The sequence below is a fragment of the Amorphotheca resinae genome (genome assembly GCF_003019875.1).
Source record: "Amorphotheca resinae ATCC 22711 unplaced genomic scaffold M430scaffold_9, whole genome shotgun sequence".
NCBI classification, from domain to species: Eukaryota; Fungi; Ascomycota; class Leotiomycetes; order Helotiales; family Amorphothecaceae; genus Amorphotheca; species Amorphotheca resinae.
In genome coordinates this window covers 511,309-535,407 of record NW_020194479.1, presented here as the reverse complement: position 1 = coordinate 535,407, position 24,099 = coordinate 511,309, and the positions used below count along the sequence as shown (strand labels likewise).

Below are 24,099 nucleotides of genomic sequence, written 5' to 3'. Positions count from 1 at the left end.
TGTCATGAATCAACATGGGGTTCGAAGAAAGCGATTCCATTTGTTGTTCAGCCTTAGTTGCTGCGCACCGTGCGGCACGTTGTAGAGCTGGAGTATCAATATCCAAAGCAGGTAAAAGTTAGGAGCAGAGTCGCGCGTTAGATGTAAAACCTTTTCCACAAGAGGAAAACCGAATTTTCAACGTTAGAAACTTAGAATGGGGTTCAGGGATCCCCCAGGGCGCGGGCAGATTAGCCAGATTAGCTGTACGTACAAATAGGAGTCTTGTACGTACATCTAGCGTCGCCCTAAGGTGTCCGCTAAGCCGCACACTAAGCTGCCTCAGGTTGGCGCATCGGGTATTTATTTAATTTCTATATTTATCTTTATCAACTTCTCAGACTTCACTTCTACCTTCTGGAGTTCTGCCCAACCATCAATCTTTCTCCCTTCGTACCGTCAACGCGCAGTGCGCAGTGCGGATCTCAAAGCTTCAAAGCTCCAAGTTTGTCACGTTGAACTGTTCAGTTACTTCAGCATGGCGTTTAGTATGGCGTTCAGCACGGGGCTAGGGCCCGTCGCGGGAGGATTGTTGGCCCTAATCGGAACTGTATTTGTCTATTTTCTCACCAAACTATGGGCTGCCCGAGCCTTCTTCGCCAAGCTACGAAAACAGGGTCTGGTGAGTCTCAGCGATGTCCAACGCTCCACCAAAACTCTGATACTCTGCAGCCAATGCCAACACATAGCCTTGTGACGGGCCATCTTCTAGCTCTTGCATCAATCATACCGTTATACCCAAGGGATGGCATCAAGTTCTACCTATTCGGTGAGATAAGTCGACGGTTCTCCAAAGGCGGAGCCTGCTATTTAGACTTATGGCCGTTCTCTGAACCGTTCCTGGTCATTACCTCACCTCATCTGGCCAATCAAGTTACATCCACCCCTATCGCATTTGAGAAGCCCGATGCGTTGCGCAAATGGTTCTGGTCTATCAGTGGGGGAATCTCTCTCTTTGACGCCCCCGCTGAAAAGTGGAAGCCGCTCCGAGCTGCTTTCAATCGAGGATTCAGTGCTAATCACCTGATGACCCTGATTCCGAATATGGTAGAAGAGACGCAAGTTTATTGCGAGACTCTCCGCCAACATGCCAAGAAGGGCGACATGTTCTACTTGGATCCCACCAACTTGCGTTTCATGCTTGATGTCATTGGAAGAACCGCACTGTAAGTATATGACCGTGTTTGTAGATCTTAGCACATTCTAATCCTTCAGGAATGTTCGCTTGGGTTGCCAGACGGGACGGAATCCTTTGGCCGATTCTCTCCTGAACCAGATCTCATGGAAAATCTCTAATCAGGAAATCAACCCGCTCCAGTGGCTTAACTTTGTCCGTACAATCGTGGAGTGGTATAACGGCCGAAAGATGGACGCTTATATCAACAAACAAATCGACGAACGCTTCAAGGCTAACCAGCAACAACCGGACGACTCGGATGGAAAATTCGAGTCAATCATTGATCTTGCGCTCCAAGATTATATGGCAGACCCTTCCAGGGCTGCTACTAGGGAGCTGGACAAGGATTTTAGAACGTTCGCCACGAGAAACATTCGGGTGTTACTCTTCGCCGGCCATGACTCAACTGGCAGCACCATATCGTACTGTTACTACCTTCTTTCCCAAAATCCAGAAAAATTGGCCCTTATCCGCGCTGAACATGATAGCGTCTTCGGAACTGACTTGTCAAAGGCTGGTTCAGCAATATTCAATGATCCACATCTTCTGAACAAACTCCCCTATACCAACGCAGTGATCAAGGAAGCATTACGGCTTTTCCCTCCTGCGGCTAGCCTGCGCGAAGGAATGGATGGGGTGGATCTCGTTGACGAAGAAGGAAATCACTATCCGACTGGAAACTGCTTGGTCTACATTATCCACAGTATCATGCAGCGAGACGCACGGAACTTCGTCCGGGCGAAGGAATTCCTTCCCGAACGTTGGCTTGCCGAGCCGGGAGATCCACTATACCCGAAAGTCAAGGGAGCCTGGCGTCCATTCGAGTACGGGCCTCGGAATTGCATCGGACAACTTCTGGTCATGCTAGAAGTGAAGGCAGTACTGGCTCTGACGGTTCGAGAATTCGATATCAAACCCGCGTATGACGAATGGGATAAATTGAATCCGAAAAAGGGCCTCCGTACCGCGGATGGAGAGCGAGCTTATCAGATCGATGAGGGTGCTGCGCATCCTGCGGATCACTTTCCTTGTCGTGTGTTTTTGAGGACCGCAGAATAGGTACCGCTCCATATACCTACTCACTCTTCTGTCACTTTAATTATATTCTGTTCTCCTCCCTAGCGAACTTATCTGCAGACTGCTTTATATCGAGGGAGGAAAGGCAGCGAATGCTCGTAGAGACGAAGTTAATTCCCCTGCGTGATTCGCGACATCGTAGATTGGAATAGTAATATCGAGCTGGCGAGTAAAGCAGCCCGAATGGTCATGGATTCACACTTCAAACCAAATCTAACGCCAAACTTAGAAACCGTAGACGCTGAAATCTAGCAATCCAAAGTCCTGAAAGCCTTTTGGTAGGTAAGTTCTGGGCATAAAGAGTGCGGGTCTCGTGACGAACCTTAGGAAGATGGATTACCTTAGCAGAAAAATACGCGAGGATATAATGCTTTTAAGACTATGTAGAAAAATTAAAGGGCTTTAACAAGATTAATTTCTAGTTTACTATGTATACCTAATTAATATTTATAATACTATATATATATTAATAGTGTATCTATAGATATGATTTTTTGTATTCTAATTCTATAGAATACCTTAAAAGTTCTAAATGATATAGGTATTTTAATAATGTAGAAATTTTAACGATATAGCTAATTAGAATAGTTGTTTATACCTTAAGCGAGAGGTGTGTTAATAGAATTACCCTAGATCTACGAGTTCCTTCCTCTATAGAACAGCCTTCTCTTTTTAAGCTTATTTATTAACCTTTTGCTTCTTCGGTAGCTCTCTTACTCTATAGTAATCAACACTCGAATTTTAAGAGTATTAAAATCGATCGATTTAGCTAAAGTCTACGCGTAGGGGTCTGCCGGTAGAAAGGGGCGCTATAAGAGGGAGGGAGAGAGGGTAGGGCGACAGGGCCGCGCAGGCCTAAGGGGACGCGGCCTCGCTACGCGTAGCCGTCCTTACAGCCTTCTAATTGGCTATATCGTTAAAATATCTACATGATTAAAAATTCTACATGATTAAATATGTTACAGCCTTAAAATATTTACATCTTATAGATATCTTATTGATTTTAAAAGCGGGTCTCATCTTACAGCTGTAAAATAGATTAATTATATATACAGGCTGTTATCTTCTCTACAAATCCCGCTAAGGTATACAACACCTCTCAGATAACTTCGCCTAATCAAAAAATATCTGCAACATGTGAACTACGATCTCGGCACGTACAGTAGACATTTACCTTACATATAATAAGATCCAGAAGTCCAGATGGGGACCATGTCGCAGCTAGGTACAGGGATTCCCCGCAATTAACTAGCATACAGTTTTATCATCTTCGACTGACGCACAGGCAGGCATCCTACAGTACCTAGGTAGGTACGTCAGGTTCTCAGAAGAGATAGCGTTTGACCCGCACCATTCGATATCAGTAATAAATAAATAAAGTGTTCTTCTTTTCAAGACATGGTAATTAACCGAACAGAAAAGGACATGGTGCTTATAGGAAGATAGGTAGATCTCCTGCTCGGGAGATATCTGTGACTGTGATCACCTTGAAGACAACTCACGTAGTCGAGACGTAACAATGTCGACCGCCACATCTGCTGTTGTTAGATGAAGAAGAGGGGACTTAACGGCACTAGACACGATCCTAAATTTATAAAACTTCTAACCCAAATCCGCAATCCCCACGCACCCACCTCCCCCCTTTCCACCTCCTAATATCTAAACAACCTCCCATCCGCCGCCCCACCCCTCCTATTCAACCATCCATACCAAAGCCTCAAGCCTATGCTGCCCACCGCCACGAAAAACAACAACGCCGCATTCGTCCAATGGCCCGTCGGATAGCCCCTCGCCTCCTCATCCGCCTTGTAGATCCAGACCCCGGCGATCTGGCCCGGCGCGCCGACTGAGATGTTGAGCGCGATGGCGAGGCCCGCGGCGCCGGTGCTGAATAGGTTCGAGGAGAGGAAGCCCAGGAGCGGCGGGATGCAGGAGAAGGCGCCTGAGGCGGCGACGATTAGGGATCCGTAGCGGGACTTTATTTTTTGGGAAGGGAAGTGTTAGTTCAACTTAGTTGGTAGAGAAGAGAGAGGGGGGCGTGGGATGGGGAGGAAGAAAAAAAGGGGGGGGGCTATACGGTGTAAGAATCTGCAGGGAGGAGAGCAGAGGCCGTGAAGCCGGCGGCGCCGATGGTGGCGAAGAGGGCGGAGTGGAGAGCGCGGCTTGTTTGTGAATTACGTTAATAACCGGCGATTCTTTGTCTGTCCTGGTAAAGGGAGGTATAGTTGAATAACACATACGCATTAAACCGATCAGCGGAATACGAGACCAGAATCGTGACGACATCTGATTAATGTTAGGAATATTTGCAAACTTGGTGCATGAGCGGGATAGGAGGGATGTACAAGCAACCGCGTACGGCGGGACGGTCATCAGCTGCGATTTCAGGCCTTTGTATCCCAGCCCCGCAGTGATACTTGGGGTGAAGAGAGAGAGGCTGGAGAACGGGGTTGAGATGCCGAAGTATACCTATAGTTCGATCAGCATGAACATCTCCGTCCGAGGCGAAGGATAGCGAACTGCGTAATGAGCGTATAATCTCCATTCAGTCAAAGTCTCTTTCGCTTCAGCCCAAGTCAGGTTCCGCCCATGACCATGCGATCCCTCAGTCGCGAGGCGGGCAATCGCAAGCGCTTTCTCCTCGACGGTTAACCAGCCTGCGGTCTCGGGATAATCGGGCAGGAAGAAGAGTACGAGTATGGAAGAGAGACAGGAGGGGATCCCTTCGAGGATGAATAGCCAGCGCCAGGCTGAGAGGCCATGCGTGCCATTCATATGGCCTACGCCGTAGGCGATGGCGCCTCCGAACGCCCCGGCCAGAGTAGCAGATGCAAGGACGAAGGCGACACGGATCGAGCGCTCATCGCTGCGGTACCAGAAGGTCAGGTAATAGACTAATCCTGGGAAGAGGCCTAGAAAAGATCAGACCCGGCGCGCAGGGGCATCGGCGTGAGCATACCAGCTTCGAACATTCCCAGGATGAAGCGCACGGCGGTGACGCCTGCAAAATTATGTGTCCCGCCAAGCCCCATGGTGATTGCTCCCCATGAGAACATCAGAAAGGCAAGCCATTTGCTGGGACTGAGTTTCTTCAGGAAGTAATTCGACGGGACTTCGAATACGGCATATGCGATTAGAAAAACCATTAAAGCAATCCTGTACTTCTTAGTAAATGTTTTTAGGCCTTGGTACTAGAAAACTTACACGTATTGGTGATCCGTCATGTGAGTATCAGATAGGAGATCATTGTGCGTTGCGGAATTGAGAGTCTTTGCATTTCCGATGTTAGAGCGGTCGAGGTAGCACAGGAGATAGATCCCAGCAGACAGAGGGACGATGCGTAGGTCTTGTTTCCATATCAGGGCTTTTTCTTTGGCGGCGCTTTGAGCCGTACACTCAGTCTCTTGGCAAGTGTTCTAGATCTGTCAACGGGTGAAAATCAAAGATTATATGAACAGCTGCGGCACCTCTTTACCATTCTCGATGTCGACGAGTGTTAATTCTGCTTCTGTCTTGGCTGCCATCTTGGCTGTGCTATTTAACTGCTGGGAAATGTCAAGAACAGTTGAAGACCGGAAGAAAAAGACTGAGGAAGATAAAGGAGAACATGACTTGATAGACCTCTCTACCAATCCCAGTAGAGTCTGTTAATGAGTGAAGCGGTGAAGTGCGGGGTAGGATCAATCAAGGGTTAATCATGATGTCGATCACCACCCCAGTTGAAAGGTTATGCATGAGAGATTCCCTTGATCGTTCTCACGATAGGACGAGCATATATATCGAGTATACGGAGAAAAATCAATGTACCTAGACATTTCGGCCACTTGACCCTGGAAGAATACTCCCGTAAACTTTGACAGTACTTCGCGTAGGGAATAAGGCGGCGAAACATCCAGTAGGCGCCACAAATCGGGACAAAATTCATCATCCGTTCAAAACATCCATACTCATTTCAAACCTCAGTTGTATGGCGATACAAGGTAATTGACATCTATCTATTCCCTGCTCTCATGATTAAGACGCCATTCGAAGAGTGGTAGCCCAGGCAGGATATGGGGGAAGAAAGGGGAACAAGTCACGAGACCTTCAAGAGCTCCCTGTTTGAGCTGTGAGAGACGTTGCTCTGTGCAGTCCTATTCACGAACCCGCCCTGTCCATACCCGTCGTCATCACCGGAATCCTCGCCTTCGCCCTTTTCCACCGTGGCAGCTGTGTACGTGATGTTCGCCAGACTGGGGTCCGTAGACAACGTTCTTCGCACAACACGAGACATTAGAGGAGCTTCAAGTCCTGGTGTATCGTGCTACGCATCATAGCTGCGTTGAGCCAATCTCAAGCAGTGTGATATATGAGGAGCGTCAAGGGCCCCCTCCCTTCCAAACCCGCCGAGAATGAAGTACCGAAACCCCAGGACCCAATGCCTGTTATCCGATCCGTCCTATGCAAGTCGTATATCTCATAGGAACGAATAATCTCCATATTTGAGGAAAGCGCCGCAACATATCAGACTGGTAGTCGCACAAAACAAGTTCAGCTCGATCACGGACCAGACCCAGATACAGCCCAACGCAGGTGAGCGTTTCATGACGGCGTAATAGCCATATGTGTTCGAGATGTATATTAAGTAGCATCCTGCTGAAACGCTGAGGACGAAGAAGAACAGTTGATGGAGGAATGGTTGGATTCGTGGAGGGAGGCGGGGGAGGAGCACGGAGGGAGAGGCGTGTGGGTGGAAGGAGTAGAAGAGGAGGAGAATCACTATCTCTTGTTAGCAGGCCATACGGAGGAAGATGGATGCAATGGTCGAGGACATACCGGGAAATGCCTGCACGGCCCGCGATATGATGCCGGGCCAGGAGACCTCGACGGCGTACTGATGAGTGACTAGAACATCGAGAGTGAAGTGTAGCATCGTGAGACTCAAGCTCCAGAGAAAAGCCTCCCCAAACCTTCCAATGACGGAATCATCTTCAGTTTGGTCTGCAGATTCTTCCGCTTTATGTTTCTCCTTCTCCTTCTCCTCGACTGCTTTGAAGAGACCGCGCTTTTCCGCGATATCGAGAAGCGTTTCCTGGGAGGGGCCGGATCGATCCGGTTGTTTGAGCTTGATCTTAGGATCCTTCTCTCTGCGCTTTTGCTGTCGAGCCATGGTTGACACAGTGGGAATTATCGATTGTCGAGCTTCGGGCGAGTAGTCGAGCAGCAGAACGCGATCTCTGTGGCATTTGAAGCTCGCAGAGATCGACTGGATCAAGGCGGATTGAATGTCGACGGCTGAAATAAGCTTAAATATAAATAACGGCTCTAAATATCAGGAATAAATATTACTTGCTCCAGTAAATTCCCAGGGACCCGCCGCCCCAGGAGTCGGGAAAATTGCAATGTGGCTTTACTTTACTACGGTATCGTATCTATCCATCCCACGCTCCCTCTACAGAGTCTACATATACATGGTACATACGGAGTAAATCCTCGCCCCCTATCCTATCCCGCTCCCAAGACGCGACGCTGCAGCAGCAGAGGAGATAATTGACCTCCCCTCCCCCCTTCTCGAGTCTTCGCCCCTCGAGATCCCATCCCTCCCCCACGTTGCCGTCGCAACCATGCAATGGTTCACCGTCGTCGCGCTGCCCCTCCTCGTGGTGGCCTCGTGGCTCTACACGGCCAACGTGGCGCGCGCGCGGTTCCCCAAGCTCAGGAACAAGAGGATCTGTCTGCTGATCGCGCATCCCGATGACGAGGCCATGTTCTTTGCGCCCACGGTGCTGGCGCTCACCGATCCGCGGCTGGGGAATCATGTCAAGATCCTGTGTCTGAGTAGCGGTGCGAATTCTTTCCTTCCTGCTCCCCCATTGTTTTTGAAGATGGACTTTGCGACTGACTTGGTTTTCTTTTTTGGAATACAGGTGATGCGGATGGGCTGGGCGAGACGCGCAAGAAGGAGTTGGTCAAGAGTGGCATGTCTCTGGGACTGCGCAAAGAAGACGATGTCTTCATCGTCGAAAGCCCGTACGTTCTTTTGACTTTCCCACTCCAGGGCCTCCCTGGATAGAACTCTCCTGACCCGCGGCGGCGCAGTGATTTCCAAGATAGCATGACGACCACCTGGGACAAGGTCAAGATCGCGAACCTCCTCAGCGCTGCTTTCGCGCCCAACCTCACAAAACCCCTGAAGTCGAAAGGCGCAGAAGCGCCCACGGCCACCATCGACGTCCTCATAACCTTCGACAGATCCGGCATCTCGTCGCACCCGAACCACATCTCCCTCTTCCACGGCGCGCGCCATTTCATCGCGTCCCTGATGCACAATCGTCCGGGCTGGCAATGTCCCGTCGATCTCTACACTCTTACAAGCATCAACATTGTACGGAAATACACCAGTTTCTTTGATTCTATCGTGAGTGTGCTAGCTATGGCTTTCAGCAGTAAGCAGACGGGAGATCATCCTTCTCCCCTTCTCTTCCTGAGCGGGCCTGGAGAGGTCAGGATCGCGCAGACTGCGATGACGACGGCGCATAAGAGCCAGATGAAATGGTTCCGCTGGGGCTGGATCGGCCTCAGTAGATACATGGTAGTTAATGATCTGAAGCTAGAGAAAGTGACGGCCTTGTGACGGGGAAAATCGACCGCATCAACAAAATCATCAAGTGCTGGCTGGCGCAAAGAAAAAAGAGAGAAGAATAAAGGACAAAAGAAATGTAGACTACTACTACCCTTACATAATGTATATTCAACAAAGATCCTCCTATCTATCTATCCATGATCGAGCTCTCATCTCACGTTCCTAGGCAAGTTTTCGTGTAGATCCTTTCTTGCTCACACAGTAATCCTTTCAGTGCGCGGGGTTGGTTAGGTACAGTACATACTTATCTACACTGATGACAGAGATGGATGGCTGGCAGCTTAAATCCAATTCTCATTTCAATTATCGAAAAGAATCTAGCGACATATACCTGAATCAGACAGTCTCTCTGCTGCATACGTTCGTTAGATACCTACCTATGCAGGATACACAATATCCTCCAATCAGGAGACGCCGAGATTAAGCGATGATCCCCCCTTTTTCCAACACACACGACAACTCGCTGAGCAGTTTGATCAGGAGAGATATGGCTCTACGAGGAAAAAGAAGAAACTAACACTGCAGTCTTTGTATCGTCATCGATAAAACGATATTCGAAAATAATAAGATACAGATCAGATATCTATCTATCTATGACACGCTTTTATATGAATATCAAGAAAACAAAAAGAGAAGTTTAAAAGATCCGTTTACGACAGGAAAGGAAAGAGAAGGTAATAAGGAAATCAAGATCTCAAGATCTCAAGATAATCTTCTCCAACTCCTCCTGCTCACCACTCTGCTTTACCATATCCCGGAATACGCCGTCTTCTAGTCCCAGCAGCTCTTTCGGGCTGCCGAATTCGGCGGCGACGCCGTCGCGCATGACTAGGATGCGGTCGAAATCAGCGACGGTGCTCAGGCGGTGTGCGACGACGAGGAGTGTGGTGTTTGCAAATTCCTCGCGGATGCTGCGCTGGATCAATGCGTCGGTGACCATGTCGACGGCGGACGTCGCTTCGTCGAGGATGAGAAGGCGGGGCCGCGAGAGGATGGCGCGGGCGAGGCAGAGGAGTTGTTTCTGTCCTTGCGAGAGGTTGGAGCCGGAGGAGGAGATGGGGGAGGACAGATCGAGGAAGATGTTCGCGTTTCCTTTCACGTCTGTAAGTGTAGGCGCCGCGGTGCTGCTTCCGCTCGTAGAGGATTCGGCTTCGGGTTCTGGGGCGGGGCTGTTGTCGGATGAGGGGATGAGGTGGACGCGCTGGAGGACTTCTTTGATCTGGTGGTCGGAGAAGTCGGAGAAGGGGTCGAGATTCGTGCGGATTGTGCCAGAGAAGAGAACTGGGTCTTGCGGAATGATCGCGAGACGGGTTCGCAGGTCATGGAGCTTTACCGTCGAGATGTCGACCCCATCGATAAGGATCCGTCCTTTTCGTGCTTCGAGGAAGCGGAAGAGGGCTAGTGACAAGGTGGATTTTCCTAGGCACCATGTCAGTAAATACAACAAGTAAAAATCGGGCACGATAACTTACCAGCTCCAGTCCTGCCTACCACGCCGATTCTCTGGTTAGATTCCGCCTTGAATGAGAGACCCTTCAATATCGAAGGCAGGTCCTCAGCATATCCGACTTCCAGATCCTCTACCTCCAATTTCCCCTCTTCGGGCCAGGAAGCACGCAAGTTATCGATACCATCCAGCTTTTCTGTTGGGAGCTTAGAGTATTCAAAGATACGCTCCGCTGCATTCATGTCTAATTCAGTTTGAGCAAGCAGTTTGATAGTCCTCATTGCTGCTCCCCTATAATCCATGGCAAAAGCTAGGGCGAATCCAGCGAGACTCGCATCGACGCCACGTGTCGAGACAATGAAAGCAGAAACGGCGGAGGAGAATATTGACCCAGTCATGGCCATGCGGTATCCGAGCCAGCAGTTGAAAAGCTGATTGTGGTATGTGGCCGTTGTGAACGAATCGATGAGTTTGTACATTCGGGACTCGAAGACCGGGACATTGTTGAAAGCGCGGATAGTGCCGAGGCCTTCGAGTGAGGAACTGAAGTGTGAAATCATAGGTGATTTCTGTATTGATTCAAGGCGCTTGATCGAGCGAGCACCACGGAGGTAGCGGCTAGAAATCTGACCGCAGACCACTATATTTTTTCTTGTCAGCCACATGTTGTTCCAGTTTGTTTGTACTTCTTCCAACTAACCCAGGAGAGCGACAGAGAGGATGATCATGTAGGGCGTGACGAAGAACCTAGGTAGAGTCAGTACACTACTGCCACAAATAAAGGAACAAGACCTACGCTGCGATCAAAATGCCAATAATCTCAAGAATAGCCCCGGCTACGTATGCAAAATTCAAAGACAGCTGTGAATCCATACTCTGGAAATCAGCCGTGAAGCGGTTCAAGATCCTACCAGTTGGAACCGTATCAAGCCACCGCATCGGCGTTCTAAGGACGCTATAAGTCATATCCCTAAAGACCTTGCGAGAAGCACCCAGGGAGCCCCGATAGACTAGGAAAACACGGCCCGCGGCGACTGTGATGGACACCAGAGAAATGGCAATATAGATACCAAGATAGTATCCTAACTTCTGCAGCGCCTCGTTGTTACCTTGAGTATAGAGCTCGGCAGAATCGGTATTTGGAATGAAGAACTGGTTCTGGATAGAATACTTGTGCGTAATGTGTATCATCTCGGCCCTGGCATGTTCATAGCTGGCTGTCCAAATCCTGACCCACCATGAGCGACTCACGGTCAATGTCTGTGACAGCAAGTATACGAGGACGACAAGTGTCCAGAATGGGAAGCCTCCGCTGGCCTTCAGGTAACTGAGATAAACGGTCTTCTTAACTCTGCCGGTCTCGCGTGACTCCTCCTCAATAAGCTTTTTGGGAGTAGCTTTAGCCACAGGCGCGGCATCTTCGGTTTGTCCCTCATCAGCTGTCGATGCCACCTCGATGGTGCCACTATCTTCGTCTCCAGCTTCAGCCTTGAGAATGTCTACCAGACTTCCGGTTTCCCGCAGATGTTCCGTCAGACCGGCATGCTCAAGGGTTCCATGAGCCCCGAGCCTTACGGCATACTTTGCGCGCGGGAGGCAGAGAGAGACGTGATGAGTGACCAGGATACGCGTTCGGCCTTCTGACAGCTCACCCATAAGCGCATTTTCGTAAATCTCTTTACCCACATGCGCATCCAGAGCGGAGAAGACATCGTCAAGTATCAGAATACCTGCTCGGGAATAGAAAGCGCGGGCCAGTGTCAAGCGCCACTTCTGACCTCCGCTGAGACTTATTCCTTGCGCACCGACCTCGGTCGAATCGCCATCTTCAAACATAGCCAGATCCTTCGTAAGTGCGCAAGCTTTAATGACCTTCGCGTACCTGACAGGGTCGTCCGGTAGTCCAAACAGGATGTTATTCTTGATAGTAGCATTTTCGATCCAGGGCGTCTGGCTAACGTACGCTATCGCTGTAGGGATGATCCAGTTTGCCGCAGTGGCCTTGCTGTCAAAGCGTTCTGTAACCGGCGGTGACCTGGGCACTCTGATATCACCAGAAAGCACATCCGCTTCGCCGAGTATCGCTGCCAGGAGTAATGACTTGCCGGACCCCGTCGGGCCTGAGATAACGCTCAGAGCACCGTTCGGAAAGTCCAATGTGATATCGCGGAGAATGAATCTATCCTCGTCGTCCTTGGGCGAGTCCGATGGAAAGGTGACAGATGCATTGCTAAACGAGATGGAATCCCCCGGGTACGTGTTCTCGGTCTTTTCAGGGGCCTGGAGAAATGCGTCAATGCGGTCAGCACTGACCTTGGCATTTACCCCCATGGCGAGGAGGAGCGGGATCATGTGCATCAAGCCTTCTAGCTGCATGAAGAGACTGAGAGCCGTAAACGCAATCGACGGTAGCAGATTCCCATGGATATAGGAATACGTAGCCAAAGCAAGGGCTGCAAAGAGCACGGGGCTGAGATCCGAGACCAAGCCCATGATGACATTGTTCACTTTGGTCTGCCAAATCTTCTCGAGCTCTACTGCTCGAATGTCTTCGATCTTCTTAGCCCATTGTGACTCGATGGCGGAGAACTTGATCTGTCGGATCCCGTGTAAGGCTTCCGTTATGACGGTAGTCTTGGTATCTCTAGCCTTCATCAAGTCCTTTTGGAGAGAAGCATACCTCTTCCCGAGATAGTGGTTCATCGGGTACATGATGACCATTGCGGACATTCCGGCGATCATACTTACCCAGCCGACGAGCAACCACAAAAAGACAATGGCCAAGACTAATCTGGTAAGAAAATTCAGATAAAATTGCTGATTGCCGGTGAAGAGCCCGACCAAGTTCGTGTCCACAGTGAACATATTAACAATATCCTGTTGGGTCTTGGGCTTCTTCTCCGTCTCCCCTTTAGTCTTTGTGTTACTGTCCTTGGCATCGGTATCCGCTGATGGATCTTTAGAATCCTCTTTCCGGGAAGGAGGCTCCTTGGTGTCTTTCATCTTCATCATCTTCTCAAAGATGAGAGCCGTGAGGACCGACCGGACAGGGACGGCAACCTCGCACATCATCAACCAGAATATCCGGTAGTCGATCATCGTCGAGCCCACCGTGATCACGAACATCATGCCTACCCAGAACCAGGCTTGCGGGTCGAGCGGGTTAAAGTCCCGGCGGTTCTCGAGAAATTGCAGGAGCTTCAGCATTGTGAACTGGGGAGCCACGTCAAAGAAACAGGAGACGAAGATCAAGAACCACTGCCAATACAACTTGTTCTGGAAGGCCCAGAAGATGAGCTTCCAGAGTTTGACCGTGGGCTTCAGCACGATTGCCCGGAATCTATTCTTTGCCTCTTCGGATCGGAGCCTCGAATCCGGAGCCGGCATTTCCTCCACGTTGATCGGTTTCGTCGCGGCTAGGTCCAGGATATCCACACTCCAGCTCAGGGTGTATCGGGCAAAGAGCGATGCTTTGAATTGCCGCTCCACGAGCGTGCCATCGGGGAGGTAGACATCTGGACGCCGCTCGATCGAGACCAGGGCGACGGCCAACACAACCGCAGCGAGCATTTGGACGCCCGTCATCACGCCCAAGATAACATCATCCGGGTACTTAGGGAACTGGCCGAGTAGGACAGCCCAAGCCAGAACAGCAATCAGAGCGCACGATACCGTATCCCACGCTGCGCGTCTAAAGCGGGTAAGGATGTCTCCTTCTCGAGCCGTATCCAGAATCTGCAGGAACATCGAGACCTATTGTTGATCAATTAGCGAGACACCTGCAACACGTCCCAAGACAACGAGAGAATCCCCATACCCAAGCCGCAAACAAGAGCCACAGCTGGGTCAGGCAGAGGCCCGCGAAGGCGCCTCTGCGCACCGTCGCGAGCACCGCCAGCGCAAACGACTCGGCCAGCCCGAAGCTCGCCGCGCTGAAGATCACGACGAACTGCCGCTTGTTGGAGAAGCGCGCCATAGACTCCTCGGTCGCGACGCCATCCTCGTCCTCGTAGAGCGCGGGTTCATTGACGGTCTTGACGCGCCACGGCGCCCTTGCCAGCCTCCATATCGAGGGGATGGTGAAGGCGAGGACGAGGCCTGCGGCAGCGTACGACGCGTCGGCAAGAGAAGCCCCCATCACGCTTCTTTCAATGGGATAGACGTCCGTCTCTGTGTGTTGTTTCTGACTGCAAGCGTCTCTCTCCCTCCACTCATGTAGATATATCTCCCAACAGCCCTATCTATCTGGGGCTCGGCCGCAGAAAAGCTTCGCTTGGCCGGGGCCAGGCAGACGAAGAGTCAGTCGGTCAATCAATCCCAGTCTCCCAGATAACCTGGCCGACCTTCCCAAAGCAGCTCACCGGGGCCGCCGCCTTGTGTACGTACAGTCTCCCACGGGGCTGAACAGGGCGGCCATGACCGGGTTGTGATTGGACGCCGTGACGGGCTGGGCCATTCTGATCTCCGCAGAATGTCAGAATGTGCCGTAGTAATCAATTAGGCTGCGAAAAGCCGCGACAGCCTTGCTGGGGTAACGAGTCTCGGGGAAACGTTGGGAGGTATAAAGTACCGATGTCCGCGATAAACGAATCATTCACGTAGTGTAGCAGCCACACAGACCATGTCGCCATATCGGGGGTCCGTCCACCGAGGGAGCCTCTATGTCCGACACGCTCTCGGCCGAGATGTTTTATTGATATTATTTCTTCCTTTTTTCTTTTAAAAGAGCCATTAGATGGATAAGCATACAGTATTTATATACAAGTGCAATAACCCCCATTTCTTTCTCCTTCCTTCTCTTCCAAGGACAACCCGAACCACGTGACCCCACTTCCCACCCCTTCCAACCAGCAGAGCCTCGCTACCTATCCCTGGCATATCTCTTGAGCCAACTCCATCTCTCTCAAAACATCCGACGCCCACTTTGTAATTCCATCCCCCTCGCGCATCCCGTGTATCCATTCGAGAATCGCCTGCGTCACCACCTCGATGTCCGCAGGGGCATGGCACTTCTCTTTCCAATCTTTCAAGAGAGGATTGCAGCTGGCCATTTGGAAGAGGAGAACGATTCCTAAAACCCTGCGGAATTGGCATGCAGGGTCAGCTCGTCCATATGATGAGGCTCAGGGGATTGGACAAAGGAAGACATACGTCTGAGTCCATACGAACGGGTATGGCACCATCCGTTTTATATCTTTAGCTGCGTGCAGATACATCGGGACAGCAACGCTAGCCTGCAACACATTTGCATCAGTTCAAGGCTCGAGAAATAGTCGAGAAAATGTGAGGTTTTAGGTACCTTCAAGCACAATAAACTCTTCTCGATATCCTCGCTGGAAGCCTGTTCCGGAAAATGCAATACCTTATACAGGTATGGCCGGTATATGCAATATTGGACATGCGTGTGCAACATTCTAAGCCTTCCATACAGGAGTGGCCGAACCAACGCTCCAAGCGGAATTGTGCTTGATGTTTGCACAGTAAACCGACCTTGCGCCGGGATACTGGTTAGAGGTAGGTCCATCGTCCACTTCAATCCGTCTGGCACACAATTGGGCCAACCCTCAACTACGGCAGAGATATCGCTGTAAATCACCGGTTGGCCAATTCCAAGGCGATGAGGGACCTCAGCTTCCCAGTCCTCTGCATAATCGTTAACGTTTTGCACAGTTTCTATGCAACAGTGACATCTCACCCTCAGAGAGTATATTACGGACAGTTCTGTAAAATCGAATGAGGCTGACATAGACAAAGAAGCGTAGGCGGAATTTGCATAACTGCTCGCACAGTCTATCAACTGGGTTCTCAGCACCGATGAAGTTCGGCATTGGGATAGTACTCTCAAAGCGGTCGAGATCAGTCTTAGGGAGTCCCAGTTCCCAGTGGCTGATGCTGCCCTACAGTCAGTGGTGTTATTCAGAGAAGGAAAAGACCATACGTCTCTATTATCATGCAATTCCAGTAAGCAAGGGCAATCTGCTGTCCTTCTTTGACGGAGTAGTCTATCGGTCCTCTGCACTATGAGCGGATTGTGAAACAAGATAGGATACCTGATCTTACTGTGAAAGAAGTATCAGGCAGTTATGCGCTGCAGTCGTTCCAGCATGCCACATCTCCTAGCAGATTCATTTTAGTAGCGAACCAACTGAAAATTGGTCACATTTACCATGTATCGACCGCATTGACCGTAATAGAGACTGTGTTCACATGGAGAGTTAGCATATCATATAGCTTTGCGGAAAAGAGATGGATTTTACGCAATCAAACAGAATATCTGGACACTTCCCAATGTGTAACTTGTGGAGGCAAGTCCTATTCGCTGTCTTGCTTTATCGAATAAGAAATGACCCAGGAGATGGTCTGCTGGCTCGCCAACTGTACCCTGGGAAGTGGGTGCTACCTCGTGAGCCAGTTCTCCAAGTGCCATTACAAGCAGGGTCAGAATTGTGTTTTCAGTAGCGTCTCCCGGGGATTTCAGAGTCATAGGAAATGTTACTCGTGTGAAGTCGTCTCGATCCAGTAATGGATAAAGGAGACCGAAAGTATTAAAGTAGGAACTAGTCAACATTTTCGTCCTAGAAAGAGGCACCTCAAGCCACTTGGAAGGTTCGCGGGGTAAGATTGCAATAACGGCTGATCCAACGGCACTATGGATAGGCCCATTCCAGGCAGGTGTCTCTAGATGCTTTAGCCAGGCGATTTCGTTAAACTTGAAAGCATCTAATGCGTCGTGAGTACGACGACCACAATTACTTAAGGCCTCCACGACGACAGGCCAACCTAGGAACCCATGAGCAAAGGTGACTTTCGGCTGTGGAGCTGGCTTGGGAGTCTCTATTATACTGTCGGTGCGAGGATCTTTTGAGGTTGGTTGAGAACTTGCTTCGCCCTCCAATACTGCTGCTGGCGGGGGGTCCAATACAGGGTTCGTTGAATCCTCACATGGCCCAGTCTCATCTGGATCCAACTCCGGGATATCCAGATCATCTGCTGCATGTTGGAGGAAACTTCTCCAGGCCTCCTCTGTAACATCGTCTAGGATATTGTCTGGCATCTCGCCGGGACTAGTAGTTCTGAATAGCACTACACACGGCCACTAACTTGGCTCCCAATTACTCTCTGGCGTTGATACTCTTCCGAAATCTGCAAGGAGTCTGTTATTTCCACAAGTATTGCACGTTGGACGGTGGTCATCGACTTTGGTCGTCGCCAGCTACATATCACAAGCCTGAAAGAGGCTGTTAGCTTGCAACCAACAATAGAACGGTCGGGGGTATAAGAAATGGTATCAGAATCAGAGGCCCAGTTTCTTGCACGTAGGAGCACTCGTAATGCTGGAAAAAGGGCTGGAGCTCATACCAATCTTGCCAAAGTTCCCTATCCCAAGGATTCCAGGGCCAAAGTCGAGTCCACAGAGTGAGTTGCCCTAGCTGATAATTCTGTCGTTGTGTTGGATTCATCTTGACAGCCATCTTGCCTCAACAGTCTTAACAGCCTGGTCCGTTCCTGCCTCAAATGCTACAATTGCCAATTTCCATTGAACGTGCTTGCCAGATTGAAGTGGCCAGCCTCTCCAACTAGATAACGAGACCGTCGAGACGCGAGTCCTCTCTGCCTTTCCGTATTCATGTTGAAGAAACATTTTGAGATAAACTTTTATCACCTAGGTAACTCTGAATGATCGTGCAGCTGCGACTGAGTGCCTTGAAGGCTGCAAGACAGTACCTGATGTTCTCAAGCCACACGACTCTTAGACAGCATCTAATGTTCTCAAGCCACACGACTCTTACTTGCCTGAGATCGAAGGAAAATTCCTCACTCGAGTAAACACTTCTCTGCGCTCGCAAAGCTTAATTTGATGTAATAATGACAGCTTGCCAGCGGCACTTTCCAACTTGCTGTCTCGGCCTTTGAAAAGTACACATGAGGGAATTTTCTTGTCAAAGTACCGCAGACCATCTGAGCTTTACAGATCGCTCAGATCCCGAAATTATTAACAGTGAACGCAACATTAGACAGTGATGTATTTCGGTGATGTAGCTCAGTGATGTATCTCGTTGATGCAGCTCTGAGCTCAGTGATGTATCTCAGCGATGTATCTCAGCGATGTATCTCGATGTATCTCGGTGATGTTATATCGTTACACAGAGGACGTTGAGCGAGCGAGCGGTAACCTACCTATATTCATAGGAAAATGAAGTCAGGGTCCATTTCGTCCGTCCCTGCCCTCGGCCCCTTGAGCACGTAACCAGGAGCTTGCTTGAACTACCATGTACATTTGGGTGGGGTAATCGAGGTCCCTTGAAACGACAAGTCGATTCCCAGCCGTGGTTCTAGTTAGGGGTACCCGTTGATTGCACCCATTCTCCCAAAAGGACGGGTAATACCTAGGGAGACTGGCCTGATTACATCGTGCTGATTTCCATGGTTCGCTCTTATCGCTAGCTAAGGCACACTGATCCAGCTCCGTCTTCTACCTTAGTTACCTCCTCAGGAGAGAGTGAGCAGTTGCAATTCTTATGTAAAAAGAACGTAGCCAAGGCATATCAAGGTATATAGAAAGTATTCTCATGGGGGTTTTCCGATTCAAAGTAACTAGTTGATCTGACAAAGTCCTTTATAATCTCCATGTTGAGGTCCATGTTGAATGCTAGTCTGTTGAAGTCTACGCTGGACACCCCGTTGAGCCTGTCTGTGGGGATTCTACACCGAGTCCATGAGGCCTACGACCGCTCCACTTAAATCTGGCCCTCTGGTCTAATCTATCTGATCAACTCGGTATCTCTGCCTATAGGCAGATATACGAACGTGCGGAACTTGCCCCGACCTGAAAGCCCGCGGACTCGCGGCAATTCCATCAGCGCCGAGCGCGTAGATACCTACTAAGAGCGGGCAGGCTACCTAGTAGTACACAACTCGGCGTAAGGTAGTTCTAACTGTCGAATCCGGGATATTTAGAGCCTTTAAGATCTTAGTAGGAGAAATACTAAAAAGAGATGCGGTAGTGATCTGGCCTCTCTTATAAGGAGTTAGTTCCTTCTTCCGTTGAATATTACCGTCAATAGAACCTAGGATTCGACGTGGTGTTGCCATTATATTGAGTTAAAGTAGTAGGTGTTGAAAAAGGGAGACGCGTTTAAACGCGAAAATCGCCAAAATCGCGTAAACTTTCTGTGGGTCACTGTAGAAGTAGTGGCGAGTCCCCACCGGCTACCTGGGCGTTTGTACCGAGGGGGCCCCTAAATTGGTAGCGCTTGTACCGTCTCTGGTTGCCACCGTGAGCTTAACTGCGTCTGGGCAACGTCTCCCAAGATCGAGAGGGCCTAAGGAATGTCCCGAAGGTCGAGAGTCGAGAGGCGAAGGCCGCGCCTTATTACGCTATGAGGGTAAGAGCCTACCTCGAGCCGGCCGGCCTAAATCATATACGGATCGCGACGTTCGAAACCTTATACGATATGTGCGATTACACCCAAAAGACACGTACGCAGAGGTCCGTAAAGCCCTTAGGTTCAATTTCTCGACTACTACCCTTAAGGTGATGCTTAAGCCTTCTAGAATCGTTAATTGGCGCTGTAAAAAGCGGCCCTACCTGTTACTAGAAGTAGTAGAGAAGAGGCTTGAGTAGTGCCTTGCGCGGAAGGATTGGACAAAGGATGACTTCCGAAATATCATGTAGAGTAATGAGTGTTCTGTAGAGCGGGGTAAAGGCCGAGCTCAAGAGTGGGCCTTTTGTACAGTCGCTCAAAGGCTGCGCAAAGAGACCGTTTCTACCTATAAAAAGGGCAAGGATATATCAGTTATGGTCTAGGGCTGCTTTTAGTGGGCTAATGGTGAAATCCGGAAATCAGACCTAGTGATTATAGACAGGGACTTTGAGTCAAAGAAGATAGGGTACTCGGCGCGCTCTTACCTTACGGTTATCGAGGATCAGATGCCTAGGTGCTAGGAACCAGGCCTAGTTTTCATGTAAGATAACGCCCCTATCTATAACTCGTAAAAGGTCCGGCAGTGGTTTTAGGATATGGCTATACCAGTAGTAGATTAGCCCCCCTTTTCGCCTGATTTGAACCTGATTAAGCACATCTAGTGGCACCTTAAAAATAAGGTACTAGAATTGCACCTAGAGCTCGATAGTCTAGGGACAGGTAAAGAGGCTATAAAGGCACTTAAGAACGCTCTAATAGAGGCTTAGGATACCCTCGATCCGAGTCTATTTGAGGCATGCCTAGACAGTATAGAAAGGAGGCGAGATGCGGTAATTGAGGCAAAAGGGTGGCACACAAAGTACTAGTTAATATAGTATTTTAACCGTTAATTCAGGTGCTTCTAATTAACCTTAGAAACGTGTTTTTAATACTCTATTATTATTGGTTAAGGTTAAATACTTATATAAAGTAGTGGGTGTCAAGTGGTAAAATCACTAATCGTTCAAACTTACCGACTAGTACTGTAGGCCCCTCCTCTCTCGCCTGAATACTCCAAGTTTCTTTGAATGGCACCTGTTGAGCACCGTGCACCGTGCCAAACCGCTATTAAGCGGGATGTGGTCATAAACCGGAGGCTCAAAGCTGTGGCAGGGGGAGGACAGTAACTGCACTGTGGACTTTTGTATTAGGCTAAGCTAGTCGACTAGTAGACCCGCGTAAGATGCCCCCATTCGCCTCCCAAGTCAATGAGATCAGGACCCCGCATACGCCAAACTCGCCAGAACTCCACCACCTTGACAGGCTCATTGAGCAACGATGTGAGGTGAGGATGATGTCTATGTAGAAGCGCAAAAATTATCAGCTCACACAGCCCTCCCTATACCCCGCGTGCATCATGTTGGCCATAGCATTCCCGCCGTTGGGTGTTGCTGAGGTCATATGCGCTGTTGGGTCGGCGAGCTCTGGAGAAAGGGAGACCTGCATACAGTTTGGGTCCCCCTTGGAGTAGAGATGCGCTACTGATCGTTCAAGGTCCAGTAGAGCTCGGGTTGTGGGCGGAGAGCCACGCATGGCATGGCCGACGAGGCCCGTAGCCTCTGGGATGCCGCCGCAAGCCGCATGTGAATGATTCATTACCTCCTCCAGAAGGCTCTGTACCTCGTCCTTGAGGTCATTACTGATCTTCAACATGTGGTTGCGCTGAGCCGCGAGATCCTTAGCTTTGGTTTCCAGTTCATTCTCCAGCTCCCTCTTCTTTCGGCGGCATTTGTTAGCGGCGAGCCGACCGCGCTCAAGACGCCGCCTCCGCTTCTCTTCGGGGCTCAGATTAGATGGTTTCCTGCCTCGCCGCCGCCGCGGCTTCAGCAGTTCTTCGTGGGTGACACAGCTCTTGGACCGCTCGGTTTTCTATTTCCGTGTCAGTAGGCTGGACGTGAGCGAAGATTGTAGACAGAAAGCTTACAGTGGGTTCTTCTTGATCAGTGCTAGATGTCGTCCCGTAGGAGAATGAACCTAGACTGTGGCGACGCATGATATCTTCCTCGTCGAACTGCGACCACCCCTTGGTATCCTCTGGTGAGTGCGCCCACTCAATTTCCTTGACTTGCGGGGCGAAGTCGTTGTCGAAAGATGGCGACGAAAAGGACGATTCCGAAATCGAAGACAGCCTCGAGGGTGAGATATGCCCTCTTTCATCCTGGTCGCCGCCGTCCTCCGTGGTTGATGGTTGCATGCCCCTATGATCGTCGGGAGCGCCAGGATCGGTACCGGGTTGCGCGTTGTAGTGCGTATCTGAGTAGAGATATGAGCTCTGGGCTACATCCTTCGGAGTGTAATCGCCCATCAACTCTGCCAGCGAACTGTTGAACAGAGCATCGTCCGACTGGCCGAGGGTAAAGGGCGATTTGAGAGATTCGGGGTCGAGAGAGAAGTGCGCATCGTTGATCAGTGCCTCTGATAGCGAGAAGGGCTCATCTGGCATGAAGATATCGTCTGGATGGTATTCCATCATCCTTCACAGCTCCTGAATCCAGGGCGCATATACTAAACGAGGCAGGCGTAATTAGGAAGGAAGGCGCTTGAAGCGACTGTTATATGGGAGCTCTATTAGATTCAATGGTCGTAATGGTCGTGCAAGTGCAGACCAATGGAAGATCGGGGCCCCTATATATAAAGCACATCACATGTGCGAAAACCTAAGTCACCTAACCAGGCGAGTTTCCATCTGCAACAACATCTAGTGTCTGGAACTCTGGAGCTCCAGGGTGAGACCCGCAGCTTGCAGTCCCGCCGCCAGTGGAATGCAGTGTTGACGTGCTGTCACTTTGGACCACCTAGGTACAGCGTGGCGGGCCAAGGCTAGTTGGAAGAACGGTTCGGGGACGGCTCTGATGGGTACGAGGCCAGACCTCTCCACAGTCCATACCCCGCAACTTGGCTTTGCCCGCTTGGACTGCAGCGCTGTACGTTCCATATCTTACCCTCTACGCTCTAGGGCAGAGATATTCATGTATAGATATGTACCTCGGACTTCTGGAAGCAGGTAATAAGAGGCGAGGCTTGGGCCAAGCTGTACAGAGCTGTACGAAGAGCTCCCCAGATAGAGAGAGGGAAGCAAGAAGCATCTGCTCAATCCAAGTCTCGTTCTTCCGTGGCCTGACGGTGGTCAATATTGACACGACTAAGTCTTGGTTCCAACAAGCACAACTGGTCCTTTTGCTCTATGCTCCAAACTTCCAAGGCACTCGGGATCGCGATGGAGAGCTTAAGCCTGCAGCGGATATAAACTCCACGCCAACGGACTCATGATGCTTACCTTAGATTGACGATTCGTGGCCTGAGCTTATCTGGGTTTCTATATTTTACCAACTGCTACTGGCCTGCACCACCCCACTCCGTGCACGATAGACAAGCGGCCCAGGCCATCGAGCCGGCCTTTCACAACGGAAGGGAAAGTATGCCAGTGGAGTACTACTCCGCTGCTAAGGTGCCCATCTAGCGCTCCCATGGCAAAGAGCATCATCCTGATATCAGCGATTGCGATTACTGAACAGAGGAGTTATCGACGTTCCCCACTTAGTTATCCTTCGGGCCTCGTTTCCGGATCAACAATCACTACTCGAAGGCGAACTTATCAGCCCACTCCGCCCAGAACTACTACTAGGACGGGCTAGTGAGGCCACCATTATTTGACGCTATGTTCTCTTCTGGCAAAGGCGGCACTGTCACTTGGAGTGCCGAGACGTCCCAGACCACTGAGTGGCCATGTCGCGTTTGTCCGTTGCAGATCGTACCTTAATAAGATTGACCTCTGTATAGACTTGATCTACGCAGCAAGCGTTCGACCGTACGGGAATAGCAGATCAGGGAGTCTCAAGATCAAGTACGGGAGTCTGGCCGTCGACTTGGTTCTTTAATAGAGTACTGCAGATCACGTCTCGATTTGACAGCTGTATATACTGACCTGACACAGTCACACAGCATGCACAACTCGCCTCTGGCATAGCGGATCTGCAAGCATAAAGTGTGGCAAGACAGTAGCATCTTAGTGGCGGAAGTGGCAAGCTCCAAGAGGGTCCCCAGGGATACCAACTTCAGCACGTTGATCCTCTTCTTCCTTGATTGCTAGAACTGCCCTCTAATCAGCCAAGGTGTCAACCAGGATGTCAAACCAGGATGTCAACCGCAGTTCAACCGCAGCGCGCAGACCTAGATCTGGCTCTTGTGCACTCAGATCCTTGCGATCCTTGCGCGCGGTCCAATTGAAAAAGAACCCAAAGAACCCGCTGTGCACTAAGTGGGAGAGGGCGGA

The 24,099-nt window shown here is 50.2% G+C and overlaps 8 protein-coding genes across 8 annotated transcripts; 3 read left to right on the top strand and 5 right to left on the bottom strand.

Moving 5' to 3' along the window:
• The first annotated feature begins 398 nt into the window (after positions 1-398).
• On the top strand, positions 399-2,485 carry M430DRAFT_36141 (hypothetical protein). The gene is made up of 3 exons (XM_024866878.1): positions 399-661; positions 712-1,205; positions 1,255-2,485. Exons 1-3 carry the CDS (start codon positions 518-520, stop codon positions 2,273-2,275), a joined length of 1,659 nt encoding a protein of 552 aa, XP_024718912.1. The 5' UTR covers positions 399-517; the 3' UTR covers positions 2,276-2,485.
• A 1,176-nt stretch (positions 2,486-3,661) lies between these two features.
• M430DRAFT_262591 (hypothetical protein) lies at positions 3,662-5,999 on the bottom strand. The gene is made up of 9 exons (XM_024865366.1): positions 5,761-5,999; positions 5,688-5,709; positions 5,498-5,639; positions 5,253-5,449; positions 4,814-5,205; positions 4,639-4,762; positions 4,534-4,579; positions 4,371-4,455; positions 3,662-4,269 (listed from the first exon to the last, which is right to left on the bottom strand). The coding sequence occupies exons 1-9, from the start codon at positions 5,815-5,817 to the stop codon at positions 3,946-3,948; spliced, it is 1,389 nt and encodes a 462-aa protein (XP_024718911.1). The 5' UTR covers positions 5,818-5,999; the 3' UTR covers positions 3,662-3,945.
• A 294-nt stretch (positions 6,000-6,293) lies between these two features.
• M430DRAFT_36138 (hypothetical protein) lies at positions 6,294-7,650 on the bottom strand. The gene is made up of 2 exons (XM_024866877.1): positions 7,109-7,650; positions 6,294-7,051 (listed from the first exon to the last, which is right to left on the bottom strand). Exons 1-2 carry the CDS (start codon positions 7,440-7,442, stop codon positions 6,750-6,752), a joined length of 636 nt encoding a protein of 211 aa, XP_024718910.1. The 5' UTR covers positions 7,443-7,650; the 3' UTR covers positions 6,294-6,749.
• Positions 7,651-7,690: 40 nt separating this feature from the next.
• M430DRAFT_36137 (hypothetical protein) lies at positions 7,691-9,040 on the top strand. The gene is made up of 3 exons (XM_024866876.1): positions 7,691-8,116; positions 8,200-8,302; positions 8,372-9,040. The coding sequence occupies exons 1-3, from the start codon at positions 7,897-7,899 to the stop codon at positions 8,904-8,906; spliced, it is 858 nt and encodes a 285-aa protein (XP_024718909.1). The 5' UTR covers positions 7,691-7,896; the 3' UTR covers positions 8,907-9,040.
• A 569-nt stretch (positions 9,041-9,609) lies between these two features.
• Positions 9,610-14,500, bottom strand: M430DRAFT_29498 (hypothetical protein; the record flags this gene model as incomplete). The annotated part of the gene is made up of 5 exons (XM_024865882.1): positions 9,610-10,334; positions 10,388-11,002; positions 11,063-11,109; positions 11,159-14,115; positions 14,180-14,500. The coding sequence occupies 5 exons, from the start codon at positions 14,498-14,500 to the stop codon at positions 9,610-9,612; spliced, it is 4,665 nt and encodes a 1,554-aa protein (XP_024718908.1).
• A 587-nt stretch (positions 14,501-15,087) lies between these two features.
• M430DRAFT_43740 (hypothetical protein) lies at positions 15,088-17,834 on the bottom strand (the record flags this gene model as incomplete). Its single annotated transcript, XM_024867643.1, has 11 exons — positions 15,088-15,441; positions 15,514-15,596; positions 15,662-16,005; positions 16,058-16,254; positions 16,301-16,375; positions 16,423-16,478; positions 16,529-16,559; positions 16,620-17,082; positions 17,143-17,397; positions 17,454-17,590; positions 17,722-17,834. 11 exons carry the CDS (start codon positions 17,832-17,834, stop codon positions 15,228-15,230), a joined length of 1,968 nt encoding a protein of 655 aa, XP_024718907.1. The 3' UTR covers positions 15,088-15,227.
• A 1,754-nt stretch (positions 17,835-19,588) lies between these two features.
• M430DRAFT_262520 (hypothetical protein) lies at positions 19,589-20,316 on the top strand (the record flags this gene model as incomplete). Its single annotated transcript, XM_024865364.1, has 1 exon — positions 19,589-20,316. A coding segment is annotated over one exon (399 nt), but the record flags the coding sequence as incomplete, so codon positions are not given.
• A 746-nt stretch (positions 20,317-21,062) lies between these two features.
• Positions 21,063-22,405, bottom strand: M430DRAFT_43739 (hypothetical protein). The gene is made up of 2 exons (XM_024867642.1): positions 21,751-22,405; positions 21,063-21,695 (listed from the first exon to the last, which is right to left on the bottom strand). The coding sequence occupies exons 1-2, from the start codon at positions 22,297-22,299 to the stop codon at positions 21,147-21,149; spliced, it is 1,098 nt and encodes a 365-aa protein (XP_024718905.1). The 5' UTR covers positions 22,300-22,405; the 3' UTR covers positions 21,063-21,146.
• Between the last annotated feature and the right edge of the window lie 1,694 nt (positions 22,406-24,099).